The sequence below is a fragment of the Cricetulus griseus genome, chromosome 6 (genome assembly GCF_003668045.3).
Source record: "Cricetulus griseus strain 17A/GY chromosome 6, alternate assembly CriGri-PICRH-1.0, whole genome shotgun sequence".
In the NCBI taxonomy this organism is placed as follows: domain Eukaryota; kingdom Metazoa; phylum Chordata; class Mammalia; order Rodentia; family Cricetidae; genus Cricetulus; species Cricetulus griseus.
Window position 1 is genome coordinate 53,242,691 of NC_048599.1, and position 20,075 is coordinate 53,262,765.

Sequence of the window (20,075 nt, forward strand, 5' to 3'; positions counted from 1 at the left end):
AGCCACAGAGGAAACCCTATCTCGGAAAAAGAAAAAGAAAAAGAAAACAAAAATGAAAATTACCTTGTTTTTTTTTTTAACTTTTCTCTTTCTTCACTTAAGATATGGATGAATGCAAAGAGCCTGATGTCTGTAAGCATGGACAATGCATCAACACAGATGGCTCCTATCGCTGCGAGTGTCCCTTTGGTTATATTCTAGAAGGGAATGAGTGTGTGGGTGAGTAGTGACTCAGCCTCTTCCTTTGGAATTGTATTATGCAAAAATTGAGCTACTTGGCTTTTACTCTACCAAGGTTGAAATCTAGTTTTGTTCCTCCATTGAGGAATTCTTCAATTAAACTGCTAGCTGGTCCCTACCCTGTGCTAGATAGAGACCTACCGCCGTGAACCAAGCAAGGATGGGCTTTCCTTGCATAGCTCTTGTTGTCTAACTTAGAAGGTAGATACTGGACATGTCCTAAGAGATACTGAAAAGGACAACAGCAAACAAAAGTCTTAGTACAACTTAAAAATATACCGTCAGTGGCCATAATTTATACTTTTAATATGCAGAAATACAAATTTTTATTTGCAGATATGCCAAATATTACATATTTGGCAGTATGAAAGACCACCCACCCCAGTTTCTTGTTTTAGCCTTTTCATTAAAATGTCCAAGAATGGCTCCTGTATGGATTATTGACTCTTAATTACATTGACTGTAAGCTAGATTAAAGTATTATGGTCGAGAAGTCTAAAGCAATGTTGCTGTAATATAACATGGATTAAGTGAGGTATCGACACTGAATGTCTGTCTGTGCAGATTGGAAAGTACTGTCTTCATGTAAGGAGTGGGGGGTCTGAAGACTGCAGTGAAGGCTAAGGGTGGGAGCCTAAGTGAATAAGAGGGAGCATAATTCACCCTCTCCCACCCTTGAGTGTATTATTATGCAAATGAAGTGATTTGTTTCAAATTACACACACTGCTCTAAACTGCAATGATACTGTTTGTTGGTTGGGTTTAAAAAAAAAAAAAAAACTTGATTTTTATTGATTTCCTGAGCTTGAAAATCTTGTCCTGGCAGATACTAGTCCTGGTAGACACCAGTTGCAGTCTCTGATTTAGGCCATTGCTATTCTTTTTTTTTTCCCAAGAGATTATTTTTTATTAGTTCAAATTAGAAACAAGGCTGCTTCACATGTCAATCCCTTCTCCCTCTCCCTCCCCTCTCCCCAACCCCCCACCATCTCTCCACCTCATCCCCCCTCTGCTCCCCAGGGAGGTAAGGCCCTCCATGGGGTTCCCCAAAGTTGGTCATATCATCCTGGGCAGGGCCTAGAACCTCCACCATGTGTCCAGGCTGAGAGAGCATCCCTCCATGTGGGATGGGCTCCAAAAGTCCCTTCTTACACAAGGGATAAATACTGATCCACTACTAGGGGCCCATTGAGTGCTGGAACCTCCTCATTGACATCCACATTGAGGGGTCTGGATCAGTCCCATGCTGGCCTCCCAGACATTAGTCTGGGGTATATGTGCTCCCCCTTGTTCAGGCCAGCTGTTTCTGTGGGTTTCACCAGCCTGGACCTGACCTCTTTGCTCTTCACTCCTCCCTCTCTGCAACTGGATTCCAGAGTTCAGTTAAGTGTTTAGCTGTGGATGTCTGCCTCTGCTTCCATCAGCCACTGGATGAGGGCTCTAGGATAGCATATAAGGCAGTCATCAGTCTCATTATAGGGGAAGATACTGTTGCTTTTTATTACATCAAAGGAGATACAGTATTCTTGGCCATAAAGTGTCATTTGGTAGCAAAACAGAAACAAATTTTTATCAATCTTATCTTTTTGGAATCTTTAGTTTGCTACTACGTATGTGCAAAAAGAGCCTCCTCTCCAAGGAGGAACCCTTGACAAGAGCCCACTATTTTCCTGGGCTTAGAAATAGCAATGCTATTTCTAAAAATAGGAGTCTTTCTTTCCCAGGGGAAAATATTCTCCCTAAGGCCTGGGTGAGGAATATGAACAGTGGATGTCCCAGGTGGATGGGTTAGGAGACATCTGTATTTTTTAGCGATTTTTTTTTTTTTTGTAAAATGTGTTCTCTCTCCATAGTTGTTTAGAAAGGTTATGGCCTAAACATAATTTCTCTTTTTTTCTAGCCTTTTTTTTCTAATATAAACCATCTGGGTTTTAACAAATTCAACAAAATCTACTTGAATGTTGGGTTTTATCCAGTATATTAATTCTATTTAACCTTAGGTCTCTTACTTTGCGTTAAGTTTAGACTTCTATTTTATATCTGGCAAGACTCCATCATGTGTAAGCCTTCTTGTGCAGTGATGTAATGTGGAGGACAACTGAATATTTTTGTCTTCAGACCAGCAGAAACCCCTGGCTGCATGTAGGGACATTATTTTAGTCATCAGAGCATGTAGTCCCAGTGAAAGATTCACTTCTCCCTCAGGACAGGCTGCAGAAAACCACATGGGAACTATAAGGGCTGGATGGTCAGATCTCTCATTGTCTCTGCCATTGAGCAAGGGCAAACTCCCCGTATAAACCTGTGTTCTGAAGGCACGCACATTCCCTCCTTTCAAGAACAGGAGAACTAAGCAAGACATTGCAGACCCAAGAACTAGGAGAGAATGAAAAGTGTGGTATCTGCGTCTGAGCCCATTTCATCTCCACTCACCTTTCTCCACTTCGGATCACTTGCAGATACTGATGAATGTTCTGTGGGCAATCCTTGCGGAAATGGGACCTGCAAGAATGTGATTGGAGGTTTTGAATGTACCTGTGAGGAGGGATTTGAACCTGGTCCAATGATGACATGTGAAGGCAAGTGCCACAAATACAGAAGAGTTGGTTGCATATGCTGATCATGGGAACAGTTGCTTGACTACAGTCTTAATCAAATACCTTTCATAATTAATTAAGAACATCTGAGCCTAGTGGGCTGTTGCATCATTTCTTCTCTGTGTGGCCTCATCTTTGCAGGAAGTATAAAAAAAATGGGGGGCTTATAACAGAAGTTATACTATCTATATCAGAATGTTTATTGGTGTGTCTCCACGGCTTATTTTTCAATACGACTCCTGTCTTACTTTCTATTTCCTTTTTTGTTGTTATTGTTGTTTCCAAGAGTTTTTTCCTCCTCTTTTGTGTTCTTCTTTTCTCCTTTTAGAAACATCTGTACACAGAGCTAGATAACCACTGACGTCCTATGTTCATCTGGAGACAATCCCATAGGGAGGTTGCCTAACTCATAAAAGCATCTGAAAATTATTTGTGAATATGACTGCCTGGAAGGGAGTATGGAAAAGGAAAGATTAGGGAGTGCCAAAGAGTTGTTGGTCCCTAGATGATTTGTCTTAGCACCCCCCAGGAAATTTCAAAAAATGCAAATTTTCTGGCCTCATTCTAGATTACTAAATCACAAACTCTACAAGTAGGGCACAACAACTGTCCAGATAACCCAGGTGCTGTTCAAGTTGAGGTTCTCTAGTGTAAGAGAAGAATGGAAGGGAACATTGGGTACTGAAGAAAGCCCTTTACCAGAGGTACAGGCTGTTGGTACCTTCACAGTATTGTGAACCTTTAGAGGTTGTGAATAAACCATGACCTGGACACTCAGTCTTGTTCTCCATCCACACCATTGTTCTTGGGAAGCAAAATGATCATTGTTGTGGTTTGCACTCAACCTTTACTTTTGGAAAATGCATGTTGATATTTCTAAACCATGAACTCTAGAAGAGTCACTTTGCCCAGGAAAGGTAGAGTCATCTTTTAATCGGGACTAGAACTTGAGCATCTATGTAAAGTGCATTTCTCTAAGTGTATAATGACCAGAATACTCTGTTTTGGCAGAAGTATGCCTGTTGTCTCATAGGAGCCTTTGTTTGGGGAAGGAGAAGTAGCTAAGCATTTATAGGGCTGAGCTTGTCTTCTGACCATAATTGCTTTAGTTGAAGGAAGCAAAGATGATCCATAATCCATGAACAAAGGAAGAGACAACTGGTCAACCTGAGTCTTCCAGTTGCACAAGGTGGACCTCTTGTTTCTCATTCATGCAAATTCATAATTGTACCAGGACAATGAGTTTGGAGACTGTGCTGAGAGATATAGACATATGGCCACCATGTGTATGCCAGAAATAAAATCATCAGCTCATTTTTATAATTTTCTCGATCTATTCATTCTTATGATAAGGAAGACTTTCAACTTTAATAAAAGTACATTTCTCTCTTTTTGTCATTCTTGGTGTCATCATTCCATTATTTTACTTTCTTTTACTGCAGATATAAATGAATGTGCCCAGAATCCTCTGCTCTGTGCCTTCCGGTGTGTAAATACCTATGGGTCCTATGAATGCAAATGCCCTGTTGGATACGTTCTACGAGAAGACAGAAGGATGTGCAAAGGTGGGAGTCCTGTTAGAGTTCATCCAAGCCAGAATGCTCTGTCCCTGTGTACAAGGGCAGATGTCCTTCAAAACCTTCCCTTAGTAGATCAGGGCTGGGAACTGAGTGTAGTCTCCTAATCCATAGCAAATGTAGGGGTTGCCATTTAGTTCTTTACCTCTAGATTGTATGTAACAAGAGGCACAATAAGCCCAGTGAGGGCTGTACTGCAGACCTTTGATTAGTTTGCTGTGCATTACATGTCTAAGACATGTCAGTCATTCTATGAAGTTGTACATAGTTTCTGTACAAAGGTATTTCCCAACATCCTCAGACCTCAATATGTAGAAGTTGATACATATTGAAAATAATAATAAATAATCCTAGTGTCATAAATATGATGAAGGTTGTATATATTAAATATTCTGAAAGGAGCGGGAGAGACGGCTCAGCAATTAAGTGTGCTTGCTGCTCTTGCAGAGGACTGAATTTAGTTCCCAATACTCAAAACAGGCAGTTCACAACTGCTTGTAACTCCAGCTCCAGGGGATCTGACACCCTCTTCTGGCATCCAAGGGTACCTACATGTGGATACATACATACACATTAATAAATCTCAAAAGAACAAAAAGCTTTGAGGATATAAAATAACAGAAGGAGATTCTGTTTCAAAAGTTAGGTGATAAAATCTGTGTTCCTTAGCACATTCCCCTTAAATGAATTACTGAACACTGACAATCTCCAGAGTGTGGAATCAGGCTGAATCATAGGAACTGGAGCTATTCTTGAAGGATCCAAATGTGCTTTTTTAATGAGCAAGAAACCTGGTCTCTCAGAATAGCTAAAATCCAGTTTTGTATGAAGTAGAAGCTACCCTAACTGAGAGTTCCTTACCATGCACAAGAGAGTCCAAATGCCTCAGCTTAGAATGTGGAAGAAAAAAGAAAAAGGAGAAATGCAATGTTATCAAAAGTAGAGAGTGAGAGCACAGCCAATGCAAAGGGAATGAAGGACAGAGAGCTTAGATGCTCTCTCAGAGCTTAGATGGAGAACAAGATGCTCGGAACTCTTGTCCTTTCCTCAAATTAAAGCTAAAGCTTCACTTACACAATGACTATTCTGATACTGTATTCTACTAATTAGATTAGTTAATGCTACCATATTAAAATAATACCACATAATATATGAGATTGTAATAATATTATGTAACAGGTTTGTTTTGTTATTATAATCCATGATATTTATAACATATAACATCACTATGTTATCATAGTGCAGTTTTAATACTTTATTTAATTGTTATGAAATAACATTGTATTATAATAACATAGGGCCCTTTTACTCCATTTACTCATAAGGATTTAAGTTCTTCAACAGGCGAGTGTGAAACATAAAGCAGGGGCATCCAGAAAGGGCCTGCATAGCATCATGCTTCTGATGAGATCATCAGTTGGTCAGGAAGCAGTTTCTTCACCAAGTTCAAAGTTGGTTAGAATATTCCCTCCCATTTTTAATATATCAATGCCCAACAGATGCCAAAGGAAATAAGCTCAGTATCAAAATAACAGAGATGACCATCTTGTGTTTAAAAAGCAAACAGCTTGTTTGTAAGTTGTGATTACGAATTCTTTCCAGATGAGGATGAGTGTGCGGAGGGAAAACATGACTGTACCGAAAAACAAATGGAGTGCAAGAACCTCATAGGCACTTACATGTGCATCTGTGGCCCTGGGTACCAGCGAAGACCTGATGGAGAGGGCTGCATGGGTAAGACTGTCTCTGTACAAATTGCTCGGCATGAACTTGAAGTGACAGGGCAGAAGTGGCCTGAGCTCTGAGTCAGGTTGATGATGCATTCTTTCCCTCATGTCACAGCTCATGGTGGAGAGACCTTGCTGTCCTCTCCTCTGAGCTGGCCTTTCCCTATTCTCTTGGCCTGTATTGATGCTAGGCTTGGGTCACCCACTTTTCAGCTTTGCCCCTTTGTACATGTGGCCATCAGGAGACAGTTCTTTCCACTGATTGTCCTCACCATTGTTGACTCAGTTGTCTTACCAACATCCTGCAATAGGTCCCCCTGAACCAGGGCTACCTCTAAGACAGTGGCTCTAACTTCAAGAAATGTGCTATTACCTTGAGGTGGGTCCAAGCACTGGTGTTTTAAAGCTCCTGGGTGATTCTAATGTGTATCCAGTGTTGAGAATCACAACCTTAGACCAGAAATGGCAAACTGCAGCTTCCAAGCAAATCCAGCCCTCCAGGCTGCCACTTCTCTTGTGAATAAAGTTTTATTAAAACACACTTTTAGCAATCCATGTGCACATCACAGTGGTTACTTCTATGACACAGAGGCAATCAAGTAGTTGCAGAAGAGATTATAGGGCTCAGGAAGCCTAAAATATTTACCAGCCAACCTCTTATGAAAAGGTTTCTTGACATTTGTTTGAGACAGCAAATATAGGAGAAAATAGGAAGTTCTCGCATGTACATTTAGAAGTAAATGTTATATTTTACAAAGTTATATTTTACATTGTCAGTGAGGGGAAAAAAGTGTTTCCCATTGCCCTGGAATTCTCTAAGATACATAACTGAATGGCAATTTTAAGAGTAGACTCTGGAACAAAGCTCAGAGGAACAAAGCATGGGGACCAATGGTCACATATGGGACCTGCCCTGATCATAGGTTGAAGGCTCAGCTGCAGTGAGTGCTTCCCGAGGAGGTGGGCCTCCCCCTCACATATTCTGATTCCTTTGGTCTGAGGTCAGCATGGACAGTGGTATTTTTGTTTGTTTGTCTCCCTTCTGGGGATTGAACCTAGGGCTTTCCATGTGCTAGGAACATGCTCTAGACTAAACTACATTCCCAGGCCATTTTATTTTTTATTCTGAGATAGGGTTTTACAAACTTCTCAGCCTGGCCTTGGGGGTCCCCCTATAGCCTGTGCATGGCTTGAATTGTCTGTTCTCTCACCCCAGCCTCCTAAGCAGCTACTGGCCTGCTCCATCAGCACTGGGGTTTTTAAGCAATTCTCGCACATTTTTTGGCTGTCATTTCCCCATTTCTGCCTCTCTCAGCAAGATCCCTGTACTCAGGACTGTAAGCTGTCCTCAAATGAGAGAGATACTGGGGAAGTTAGTTCATAATCTCCAGATCTAAACAATCACTAGATATTCCAAAGATAATCTAGCTATTTTAATACTTTTCAAATTGGGTTATTAAATTATGGCTTATAATTACTGAAGTGTTACAAACAAGCTATGTTGAATCTAAAAATCAGTCCAGACAATTGCTTCTGGGTCAACACAACTTACTGGCACATTATTCTGATGAAGTACTATATCTCTACAATGACAATCAAGCTTCAGTCCCCTCCTGTGTGTGAATTGGCCTTTCAGAAATCTTCTTAATGTACAGATGAGGCGAGATCTAAGTTAAAACAAAACAAAACAAAACAAAACAAAAAGCAAACAAACAAAACAGACACACACACACAAAAAAAATGTACCTGTGCCTAAAGTGCTGCCATTTGAATTTAGAAAATGCTCATGGATGACTTACAAGAACAGTGTGTGTGTGTGTGTGTGTGTGTGTGTGTGTGTGTGTGTGCGCGCGCGCGCGCATGCGCGCGCGAGCGCGAGCGCGCTTTGATGTGTATAATCCATCTCTGGAAGGGCACAGCAGAAACTGGCAGTCTGGGGCAAGGGTGAGGGAGCGTGTTATTGGGTGGCTAAGGAATACAGAAGAAGAGAAGCTTGATGGATTTTATTCCTGGCCTTTCCTGGATTTCCAGTTTTTAACCAGGTGAATAGGTTACCTGTTTGCAAAGTAAACTGAATAGAGTGAGAGAAGAAAGGGAAGAAGGGAGGGAAGAAGGAAGAAAGGAAGGAAAAAACAAACCCCATCTTTCTCTAAAATGTCTGATGATTCCTGTCCTCTGTCTACACAGATGAGAATGAGTGTCAGACCAAGCCAGGGATCTGTGAGAACGGGCGTTGCCTCAACACCCTGGGCAGCTACACCTGTGAGTGTAACGATGGCTTCACAGCCAGCCCCACACAGGATGAGTGCTTGGGTAAGTACCTGCTGTCTCCTTCCTTCAGCCTTCATGTTGGGACGCTTGAAAACAGTATTTCTGGTTTGAAATTTAAAAAAAAAAATGTCAAAAATTGCAAAAGGGCTGAAAATACTCATCCTTGGGAGATGACTTAGTGACTGAGTGTCGGTTGGGCTCAAGACCCCCCTGCAGCAAAATTCTTCCTTTGCTAATTGCACACGGAATTGCTAGCTTGGGTTTTTCTTCTTGCTGCCTTTTAAGGCCTTGTGAACAGGCCCACTTGCGTGTGTTTTTCTGCCCCCTTTTCTGTAGCATGGCTGTTGCGACTGTTCTTCCACACGTCTGGGGCACCAAGGGTTGTAAGCTTGCCTGCACCGATGCCTCTCTGCCAACTCACGGATTTCTTCTTTCCCTCAGACGCCTCCTTTCTCTCTCCCTGCTGTTTCCAGCTTTTCCTTCTCGCTCCTCTTCACCCAGGGTAAAGTGTTACATCCTTTTTATATCCGACCAAATTCCTAATATCCCCTATATTCAGGAAAGTCTCTCAATTCCTCTTTGCCATGGAATGTCTCTTCCAGACAACCGGGAAGGGTACTGCTTCACAGAGGTCCTACAAAACATGTGCCAGATTGGCTCAAGCAACAGGAACCCCGTCACCAAGTCCGAGTGCTGTTGTGATGGAGGGAGAGGCTGGGGTCCCCAGTGTGAGATCTGCCCTTTCGAGGGCACTGTGGCTTATAAGAAACTGTGTCCACATGGCCGAGGATTCATGACCAACGGAGCAGGTACTTCATTTTGTTGTTGTTGACAAAAGGTGCAAAAATGTGGAATCGACGATGTAAGTTTATCTTGTCTGTGTGATTGAGATAACAGGAATCCTTTCTTCTAGTGCTGTCAACATGCAGGGCATTTGCAAGTGTCCTTGGTCTAGTTGACTAAGTTTGGGTTGCTTGGATCCTTGCCTCTGAATTGCAAGGGTCAAGCAGAAATCTGCTATAAGACAGCTTATCATTTAAAAATCTTAAAAGTAACATGAAACAAATGGTCATTTAGTTCCACTCCACCAGAATTCATTTTAACTCAAAATTAGCCAAGATGTATTGTATCAAAGAAGCACAAATCTGCTGGTGTGCGAGGAGTGAACACTTGCGTTTGGAATGCACAGGCTGCTTTCAACTAGAAATCTAAATGTGAGTGTAGGCCGGTGAGGCGTCTGAGGAAATTCTGAAGATCTTCGAGCCCCATGTGATTCCCACTTTTAGCAACAGTGATCACCGTTGGGTTTTAGTTCATTGAAGGACTGGGAAGAGAGTCTGTTGGTGCTCTGTTGTACTCCAGGGAGTGGTGGGAGGGATTAGAAGCAAAAAGAAAAGAAAAAAATTATCTTTGTCTTGGGAAGATGTGACTGATGGCAAAATAAAGAAAGAAACTGGGACTATAAAGGAAGAAAGGGCCAGAGAAGATAGTTACCGAAAAGAATCCCTGCTTCTCGGGGGATGCTGAAAGGAGATGGTGGAAGACTCATTTCCCAAGACCAGTGACGACAAAATGCTTACTTGTACCACATGGTGAACAGGGTCAGGCACACCCATTTGTCGGTACTAGATGACTGTTAGGCAATGAAGGGCTGATAACTCGTGCAAGTTGCTTTTGTTGGTGCCCTGTGCTAGCTGGGTCAAGAGGTGGAGGGGAGTAGCATGAATGCCATCACTGCACACTGACCAAGCCTTTCTGTCTGTGATGGAGACATGAATAAGGGTGTCCTTTTAGTCCATAATATAGTAACATTGTCTATAAAATTTTACACTCAATGTTGCCTGTTATATATTTTAATGTACTTATTACTGTGATTTATATCTATCCTAGATATTGATGAATGCAAGGTTATTCACGATGTTTGCAGAAACGGGGAGTGTGTCAATGACAGAGGGTCATATCATTGCATCTGTAAAACTGGCTACACGCCGGATATAGCAGGGACTGCCTGTGTAGGTAGGTACTTTGTTTTTAATGCTTTATTCCACACTAAACATCTACAATGCATCTATACTTAATAGAAAATTATGAGGCAATGATCAAAGGCTTCCCAGAGTTTATAGGTGTGGACACTGAGCATTCTGCAAGTCTTTTAAGTGGACTTTTACTCTCTGTCTCTCTTTGATCACAGATCTGAATGAGTGCAACCAGGCTCCCAAACCCTGCAATTTTATATGCAAAAACACAGAAGGGAGTTACCAGTGCTCCTGCCCGAAAGGCTATATTCTGCAAGAGGATGGAAGGAGCTGCAAAGGTGAGGGGCTTTGGCTTCATCCACCCACCTGCCATTTGTTATGCCTGTGGATAATCTGGAAATAAGCTGCAAGACTTGCTTCCCTGGGCTTAGTGCCTTGTAGAAAGTGGATCCCTGAGGACTGGGGTTAACCTGAGGCCAGGGAGGCTGCTGAAGGCTAGTAGCAGCAGCTATCCTTGCTCAATACCCATGAGCATTGTGGATGACATCCATGAGGGGCTCTTTGGTACCAACTCTCCAAGGCTCTGGTGAGGCTGATTCCCAGTTGACCCCGACTCCTTTCCCCATTTGCTTCATTTATTCACTGTCTGTTCAACAATGGTGTAGTCTAGGAGGTCTTCATGCCATGATCTCAGAGGTGTGTCTGATCAATTAAACTGGTGTTTCAGTTTCTATCCATCTATCTATCTATCTATCTATCTATCTATCTATCTATCTAATCAGTGGTTCTCAACCTGTGGGTCTTGACCCCTTTGCAGATCATATATCAAATATCCTGCATCTCAGATATTTACATAATGATTCATAACAGTAAATAGTAATGAAAATAAATGTATGGCTGGGGGTCACCACAACATAAGGAACCATATTAAAGGGTTGCAGCATTAAGAAGGTTGAGAACCACTGAGATAGATTGTAAGTTTGCAAAATAAAGCCACCATGCCTTCTAAGAGCTCCTCTGAGGGGGACATGGAATTGAGAAACATCCAAACACTGCAGAAATCTCTCCTCAACTAGAAATTACCTTTTCAAAACGTGCTGAGTATATATTTGGTTCTAAGCCTCTTATTAAATAAAAACTTCAGAGGCTCTCCTATGCAGACTTGGTCCCAGGTCACCCTGTAGCTGGGGAAGAAGTCGCTGATCCCAGGACTTGCTCATTGATTTGAAACATGGTCTTCATCCATGATCACCGTGAGTCTGGGAAGTGTATGACTAGGAATCAGAGCAAGAATTTATTCATACAAATGAAGAAACATATTCAAGGGAAATATCTCTTCTTGTATTCAATTGGAAACAAAACAAATCTACACCTCTGTGATCTGTGGCGGTGCAATGCTGAAAACTCACCACAGCATGGGCAGTGACTTCTCCACAGCTACACATTCAGTGAGCCCTCCCCACTCTGTATAACTCTGGTGTCCACATGTGACTGAGCAGAAGGAGGTATAGGAGGGAATGGCTGAAGGTCTAGTGACATTCTTCTACCCTCTGTGGGTTACTTGCAAGTGGCCACAGCAGCTCCGATGCAGATGGTGATCGGGCTGTTACATTCAGAGTCTTTGCATCATAAGCTCCTCTCTCTCCTTAGTCTATAAAATCTGAGTTTGTCTGCATCTGATGTATGTGGAAGTGTGAGATATGTGTCCTGTTGACTCTGAGAATCAAACAGCTAGAAGGGAGGCCCTGAGGGGGGTGGGACCAGTATCTTCCACTCGCCAGATAAAGGGGGCAGGTAAGAGAAGAGATCATCGCAAGACTCCTGCAAGTACGGAAATAACACAGGGAAACCCCAATTAATTTGTACAGCGATATGTTGTTGACTTTAATAAAAAGAAAAGGGATGAAGATAGAAGACTTTCTTGAGCATGAGAGCAGCAGGTGTTGCTGGATTGAATGGTTCACATTAGTGGAACAGACAGCTACTCTGTGAGTGACTGGCACTGTCCCTTCACCAGCAGCAGGTTCCAGTGGGGAGGGCCATGTGGTTCTGAGAGAAGCCGCCATCAGTCGACCTCTCAGCTGTAGAAGTCAGCCTTCTCGGAGTTCAAGAAAGGCTCCATCTGAGGGTTCTCCATGCTGGGATGGACACGGAAAGTCCTCTCCGGTTAGGACAGGTGTCGTTCCAGCCAGAAAGGCGATGTGGAGCAGAGGCAGCCCCTAGCAAATCTAACATCACTTGCGCCTTGGTGGAGGGGTTAAATTTGTGATAAAACTCTCTTGATTTCCAAGGCATTTAAAAACTATCCCTCAGGTCCAACATCCTTGGTAGCTCTTAATATATTTTTAAATACTTTTGGATCTTGAAGTGAGCCCAGAAGCTAAGGCTGTGAAGAAAGTCTCTAATAAAGAGGGAGATTGTCCTGAGATGAAAAATAGTGTTGGGTCAATAGTATAGGCAAAGGGGTTTTGTTGTTGTTGCTTTTAGTTCATCAAAACTGGATTTTGTTTTCTTACCTAGTTGTTCAATTTTATTTTATTCAAAGAAAAAACTGCTAACCAAAGAAGTCAAACTGATTACCTCATATGAAAGTTTACTCTAAATGCAACAGAAAGGAATTACAGCAGGGGTTCTCAGCCTTCCTAATGCTGTGACCCCATGTTGTGGTGATCCCCCAAAATTACTTTCATTGCTACTTCATAACTGTAATTTTGCTACTGTTATGAATCATACTGAACCATTATGAATCCTAATGTAAATGCATGTGTTTTCCGATGGTCTTAGGTGACCCCTGTGAAAGGGTCATTCTGTCCCCAGAAGGTCGCAACCCACAGGTTGAGAAACCCTGAACTAAAGGAACAAGTACATTTCCAGCCTCCACATTTCCTTTGACATCTTCCCTTAGATCTTTCCGCTGCCATGGAAAATGTTTAGAATGAGTTTTTACTTCATTTTGCAATTCAGTTAAGCATTTAGAATGTTGTTCAAATAAATTTGTAGAGAAATTCCTACATTTCTTTGACTGAAGGGAACTGCTAGTCCTTAGATCCCATAGAGCTACTTTCTCCTCACTTTCTGAGTCCATCAGCTGCCTTCTTGCCAGCCCTTTGCTGTGACTGCTGCCCTGGAGTCCTTCAGGGCATAGAGATGCTTCCTGTCCTCGCACGTTCAGCACGAACTTGAATTCTGCCTTACACTTTCTTGCAGATCTTGATGAGTGTGCAACCAAGCAGCATAACTGCCAGTTCCTGTGTGTTAACACCATCGGTGGCTTCACATGCAAATGCCCTCCTGGCTTTACCCAGCACCACACTGCCTGCATTGGTAAGTAGGAAGGAAGCCCTGTGTTGGAGCACGGCTGATCCTCTAAGAGACTCTACTAGCTCGGCTGTCAGATAACAGGACACCATGTTCAGCATGTGGGGTGCATGTGTTGTCCTGTGAACACATGGTGTAAAGTAATGGACCCGATTTTGGACTTCTCCGGGTCAACCCCTCTTTTCCTTCCAAACAATACAAAGCAGCTGTGGGAATTGTCACTCCCTTTCTTGTCCCATGCTCCTCCCAGATAACAATGAGTGCACATCTGACATCAACCTGTGTGGGTCCAAGGGTGTTTGCCAGAACACTCCAGGAAGCTTCACTTGTGAATGCCAGCGGGGATTCTCACTCGACCAGAGTGGTGCCAGCTGTGAAGGTAGGTACAGACCTCAGCTGCAGCCAGCTAGACGCTCTGTGCAGAGGTGGCCTGTGTGACCCTCAACTTCTGTGAATTGTAAAAACTAGTATCTGTTCTGGGTGTGGTGGTATGCGTCTGTAATCCTAGCACTTGAGAGGCAGAGGCAAGAAGATTGCCACAAGAGATTATGTTGTCGAAGTTGCCACAAGTTGGAGGTCAGCCAAAAATAAAAAATAAATAAGCAAACAAAAAGGCAAAATACATAAAAGAGATAAAAGGCTCTGAGCAAGGAGAGCAGCTGATTGAAGATGGGCTACTCACACAGGTCCCCGGTTTTAGAAACGCATCTGTATTCTCATCTTGCTTGTAATGATGACACACGCGTCTTCCGTGTAGATCAGGACTGTTTAGTTAACCATCTAACATAGTAGGAATATCTCAGCAAACGTACCTTGACTTCTGACATTTGGGGCCAGAGCCCTGAGGTTGCTGCAACATAGACAATATGTGTAGGAAGTAACTCTTCTACAAATGCATAATTAAATGTTTAAATTTTAATTCTTAGGATTTTATTTCCTTATTGATATTTCTTGATCTCTAATTCCAGTACAAATAAGCAAACAGATAGTTCCCAGAGCTACCGGACAACGTTTTGTGGTGAACTGACATCATGTTTATCTGTAGACTTTACCAGGAATCTCAGAATATTAATGTAGATATTCTGGATATTTTGCTAGAACCGTTTCTTAGGAGAAAGTTTTATTTCTGGCATTGCCTTTTAGCTTCACAGGCAGATGGATGAGGCTTCAGAGGCCTGAGAGACGGTGGCAGGCGTGGCTCACAGGAGGTTCTGCTTCTCTTACAGATGTGGACGAGTGCGAGGGCAACCACCGTTGTCAGCACGGCTGCCAGAACATCATCGGAGGCTACAGGTGTAGCTGCCCCCAGGGCTACCTCCAGCACTACCAGTGGAACCAGTGTGTAGGCAAGTAGCTCCTTGTCCTTAGAAGAGGCCTGGTTGCTGGCTCCTCACAGAGCGGGCGCCTTCCCTCTGAAGTAAGGTTACTGAGCCAACAACAGCCCACTGACGAAGATGCTTTGGGAATAGCTGGGATGAAATGCCCTTAGCCTTCCTTGACACCGTTAGCCTTCCTTGTCCACTGCACTATTAGCACCCCCACACTGCGGATCTCTCTACAATATCTAGTTCCTTGAAGATTTTTGTTCCCAGGAAGATCATGGTCCGGTCATAATAAGTCAATTAAGAAGCTAGAAGGAGTTTGGGGCCCTTGTTGGCCCCAAATCCCAAATGGGGCTCAGAACTCTTAAGAAATAAAGTTATCTAGAATGAGAATAAAGTTATCTGGAATGGGCTCCCCAGTGTGTCTCTATACAGAGCAAGATCTCTTGGACCTGCCCCACCTGGGTGCCACTCACAGCTTGTCAGACGTTCACTCGTCCCGGTGGTTGAGTTAGGGGTCAGGGGCTATTAACTCCAATTCCTTTCTGGAAGCAAATAGCAGATTTCAGTTCTCAGCTGGAGCAGAACCCATCTGGCCCTCCAAAAAGCAATCCAAGAAAGCCTACCCTATTGGGGCTTTTCTACCGGCAACTGCTACCACCACCACTAACTTGCAGTGTGTGGCCCTGGTGCCACAGGTGAGGGTGGTGGGTTTTAATCCGTCCTAAGGAGTGGTTTTCCAGGGGCTTTAACTGATATCTTAATTAATTAGAATTTCCCTTTTTTATATAAAAGGGGGAAACTCTCACCAATAAAAATTCCAAAGAGAAGAATAAATCAAGATGTTGAGAAGGATAGGAAATTAAATTCCGTGTAGAGTGTGTTGTTCAGGGTAAACGGGATGGAAGGGACCAGAAGTGCACGTCAAGCAAACCACTGTGCTTGCAGAAGGCAAAGGCTGAGGGTGTGAGCATGTTGTCCTCAGGCTGCAGACACTGATGACTGCTCATCTGCTGCCCCAACCCAGATGAGCAATATGAATTTAAATGTTTATTAAATGTTATCAGAAGTAAAATAAAATGGAAAACTCTATGAAAAGGGAGGGGAGTTCCCCACCACAATGGATGCTTACAGAAGCCCAGAGAGAGACCTGAGGTTAAAAAGACTATTGGAGACTCTCCAGTTTGGCATCTGCCTCAGAGAGAAACTCCTCTTCCCTTCCAGAACAAGTCAATTCAACTTCCATACCAAGAGGCACTCGGTCTCTTCCTTGATAGTCCACTGTCAGAGAAGATAAGAGTTAGTATTTGCAAGTATCGTGTGTGTGTGTGTGTGTGTGTGTGTGTGTGTGTGTGTGTGTGTGTGTGTGATGAATTTACTTCCCTTCCTCTAATGTCGACCCACTTTGTGCCTGTTAGCAAAAAACAAAATAAATCTAGCTACAGATGAACAGGTTTTGCCCTATATCTACCCATTCCTCATGGCATGTTAGTCTGGTCCCATGAGCCAACCCATTTGAAGAACAAGAGATCAGAGGCTCTGATGCTCCACACAGATTGGTTTTGTGGGGGCTGAGAGCAGATGGAGAGGATGGAGGGGGCCATACAGGGACAAGAGAAAATGATCATCCCAGATTCTCCTACTTAAGTAAACCCCCTCAGCTCTTTACTCCTTGCTTAACATATGGGCTGGTGCTTATGGCTTCCATTGGTGTCTATAGACACCAATACTTCATTCCTTGTTTAAAGTAAGGAAAATAATGCAGACAGCATTATATTTGATTTTTCTGTTTTAGGACCCCTGTAGCCTGAGGGACCTTGGATGGAGATTTGAGGTGTTTGGATTTAGAGAATCTTCAAATAGGAAAAGTCAGGCTAGTAACTGGAGAGAGGGAGGAAAGAATGGAGGAATGGTCCATATGCATGAATAATGCTAGACACACAGACACACATGATGCTAAGTATTTGTATTAGCAAAGTCCCCAGGCCTTCCACTTCCACACACCTATTTGCTAGCTTCAACCACATGGCATGAAAGTTGCAGAAAGATTATCTGGGAAAAGAAAGGGAACAGAAGTAGAGACGGGAGATGGTATAGGGCGGTGGGTATGGTGGAACTGTGCAATACACTTGGATGACAGTGTATTTATTAGTATCATCACTGTGTGCAATGAATATACACCAATTTAAGTAAGTATTTGAGGACCGCTGAGTTGGCTCAGTGCATAAAGGCAGTTTCTGCCAATGCTGATGCCAAGAATTCAGTCTGGAGAATCCTCAGAGTGGAAGGAAAGAACAGACTCCCACACGTTGTCTTCTGTCCCTCTATACATGTACCATGACACTCTCTCTTGCGTGTACATGCATGTACATACAATAAACACGTCTTTGAAAGTTAGTTATTTAGAGAATTTGAAGAAAAAGAGCATTGTTCTCTCTGAACAAAGAGGTAAGTTAATTACAGGAGAGAAGAAACACAATTTTCTACATGGTATAAAGGACATGGTCCCTGCAGTCAGATAGACCTGGCTTGGCTGCTGCTCTGTGTAAAGTCCTAGAGAAGCTTCCTAAAGCCCATGGGATGGGAGAGAGGTTTACGTAAATGAATGTGAAACCCGCCCACATCCTGTCTATCCTGTACCGCTCCAGCGAGCGCTCCTTTCTTATAGTGGGAAATTACCAATACGGAGTCAGGTAGAAATATAAGGGTATTTAATAGGGAAAAGCCTTACTTACAGAGCGACCTAGCCAGCCTGCGTGGCAGCAGTCTGTACGCAAGCCCAAAAGAGAAAGCGAAAGAGAAAACGCAGTCACACTATGTCACCCTGACCACGCCCTCGCAAGCGTGGTCAGGCACACCTGTAGCCAGCCCCTAAGTAGGTGTGGCTACAGCTTCCCCTACACTTTCCCTCTGTGCTTCCACCGGAAGCAGCCATCCACAGAGGAATGAAGGCCACACTCCAGAGAGAGTACCATAGTTCTGAAAATACCTGAACTGCAAGTTCCCAGCATGCCCTCCAATGGCAGGTCTAGGGAAGAATATTAGAGATTTCAAAAGTATGTAGACTGAAATAATGAGAAAGCCATGGTTTTCTTCATTTGAACTGAAGTTCTTGAAAGTTAGATTTACGGGGCTGAAGAAATGGTTCAGTGGCTAAGACCTTCTGGCTGCTCTTCCAGAGGACCTGGGTTCGATTCCCAGCACCCACACTGTGGCTCACAACCATCTATAACAGCAGTTCTAGGGGATCTAGAGCCCTCTTGTGGCCTCCATAGGCACTGCATGCATGTGGCATACAGATGTACATATATGAATACAATTTTCTTTAAAAAATTTTAAAGAGTTATTCTATTTTTCTATCTCCTCCCTCCAGACTGTGCAGACTCCTATGGGTAGGCTGCCCTGCCCTAGATTTCCCATTACTGTCTGAAAAGTCTGCATGGAATCTCTTCCGGCCACACTTAGCTTTGGTCATGGCTCAGACGCTGGAGCCACAGCTGGTTTGAATAGGCACTCAGAGAGAAAGCGGGCATACCAGGAGGTATGACTTAGCCTAAGCATGGGCACCTGGAGGCCTTGGCAGACTTTTTGAAAAGGAGGTACAAATGAGGTGGACTCCCCTGTAGGCCATCAACCTTCTCTGGCCCCTCACACCCTGCACCAGGAAGGCCCACGGGCAGCGTGTGCAGAAGTGGTGGCTCTCTGCTACGGAGATATCCATCTTGCAGACACTTGTGAAGCAGGAACACGGATAACTGTATGGTCCCTTCCCACCTGCCCTAAACCCCAAATTATAGCTGTGGTCCTGCCTCACACGGAGCAGAACCTGCCAGCTCTGGTTTTCAGTGAAAACTGGAGTCCCAGGCACCTCACAGTGCTGTCTTGGGTGCTCTCCGCTAGGTACATTTGACCTCTTCTGCCATATTCAGTGTGGCAAGAGGCTCCCTCCAGCTCCACAGCTTTTTCTCTTGTTCTCTCCCACCCTGGCTACAGGCCTGCTTTCTCTCCCTGAGACCGACCGACCTACCGACCTACAACCTACCTATAGGCCAACTGGTCAGTCATGAGGAACATGACCCAAAATCCTCCTTGGAAGTGTATGGCAAACATCATCCATGTAGTGTTTTCTTGTTTTTGCTGCAGATGAAAACGAATGCTTGAGTGCACATGTCTGTGGGGGAGCCTCCTGCCACAACACCCTGGGGAGTTACAAGTGCATGTGTCCCACTGGCTTCCAGTATGAACAGTTCAGCGGAGGCTGCCAAGACATCAATGAGTGTGGCTCGTCACAGGCCCCCTGCAGTTATGGCTGCTCCAATACTGAGGGTGGCTACCTGTGCGGCTGTCCTCCAGGGTACTTCCGAATAGGCCAAGGGTAAGTATTTCTCTTCCTGCCCCCTTGGTTAATGACTTTCCAAATTTGCACGTCTACATAACTGCATGCCCTACTAGAGAAGCGTATTTTCTCTAACCATCAGCTTCATTCCAGTTAGCCCCAGGAAAGTTTGAGAGGAGCATCTGTAAGGAGTATATCTGGATTTCTAGAAACTCATAGAAAACCCAACAGTGCAGCTACACTGTGCATATCTCTGTGTACGACTTCTCTGCTTCATGTTCTTAATCTTACATCCTGCTGAGAAGCAATTGGTTTCACTAAGAACAGACTGCTGTGTCTGTCCACTCAGAGTTGGGCCCACCTCACACACCTGAGCCACCTCCTGAGGGAGCATACTGGACTCTCTCTTGGCTGACAGGGCTTTCTTTTCTAGTTTCCATCAGGTGAAGCCAAACAGATACCTTTTACTGGAGATCTTTTACAGTTTTTAAGGCATCTTTTGCCCTTCACTCTTGAATTTACATTAGAAATGATCAAAAGGCACATTAAGTATGAGTTGGAATAATTAACTGTAATTTCCAAGTAGAATATTTTACCAAATGATGTGAATATGTATGTTAGTGTATGGGGCAGAGAAGGAACACTGTTTTATTTTCAGTGCCTTAAAGTTTTAGTAAGTTTTTAAAGTTGAGGTCTTCCTAATGACCTGAG

At 43.5% G+C, this 20,075-nt stretch overlaps 1 protein-coding gene across 1 annotated transcript in view; it reads left to right on the forward strand.

Moving 5' to 3' along the window:
• Fbn1 (fibrillin 1) overlaps positions 1-20,075 on the forward strand; it is a 217,741-nt gene that overhangs the window by 192,699 nt on the left and 4,967 nt on the right. Inside the window, exons 54-65 of the mRNA XM_027421965.2 lie at positions 103-219; positions 2,700-2,819; positions 4,280-4,402; positions 6,017-6,148; positions 8,329-8,454; positions 9,015-9,221; positions 10,303-10,428; positions 10,604-10,726; positions 13,596-13,712; positions 13,957-14,085; positions 14,933-15,052; positions 19,172-19,403. Coding sequence (XP_027277766.1) covers positions 103-219; positions 2,700-2,819; positions 4,280-4,402; positions 6,017-6,148; positions 8,329-8,454; positions 9,015-9,221; positions 10,303-10,428; positions 10,604-10,726; positions 13,596-13,712; positions 13,957-14,085; positions 14,933-15,052; positions 19,172-19,403 — 1,672 coding nt within the window. The remainder of the gene's footprint in view (positions 1-102; positions 220-2,699; positions 2,820-4,279; positions 4,403-6,016; positions 6,149-8,328; positions 8,455-9,014; positions 9,222-10,302; positions 10,429-10,603; positions 10,727-13,595; positions 13,713-13,956; positions 14,086-14,932; positions 15,053-19,171; positions 19,404-20,075) is intronic.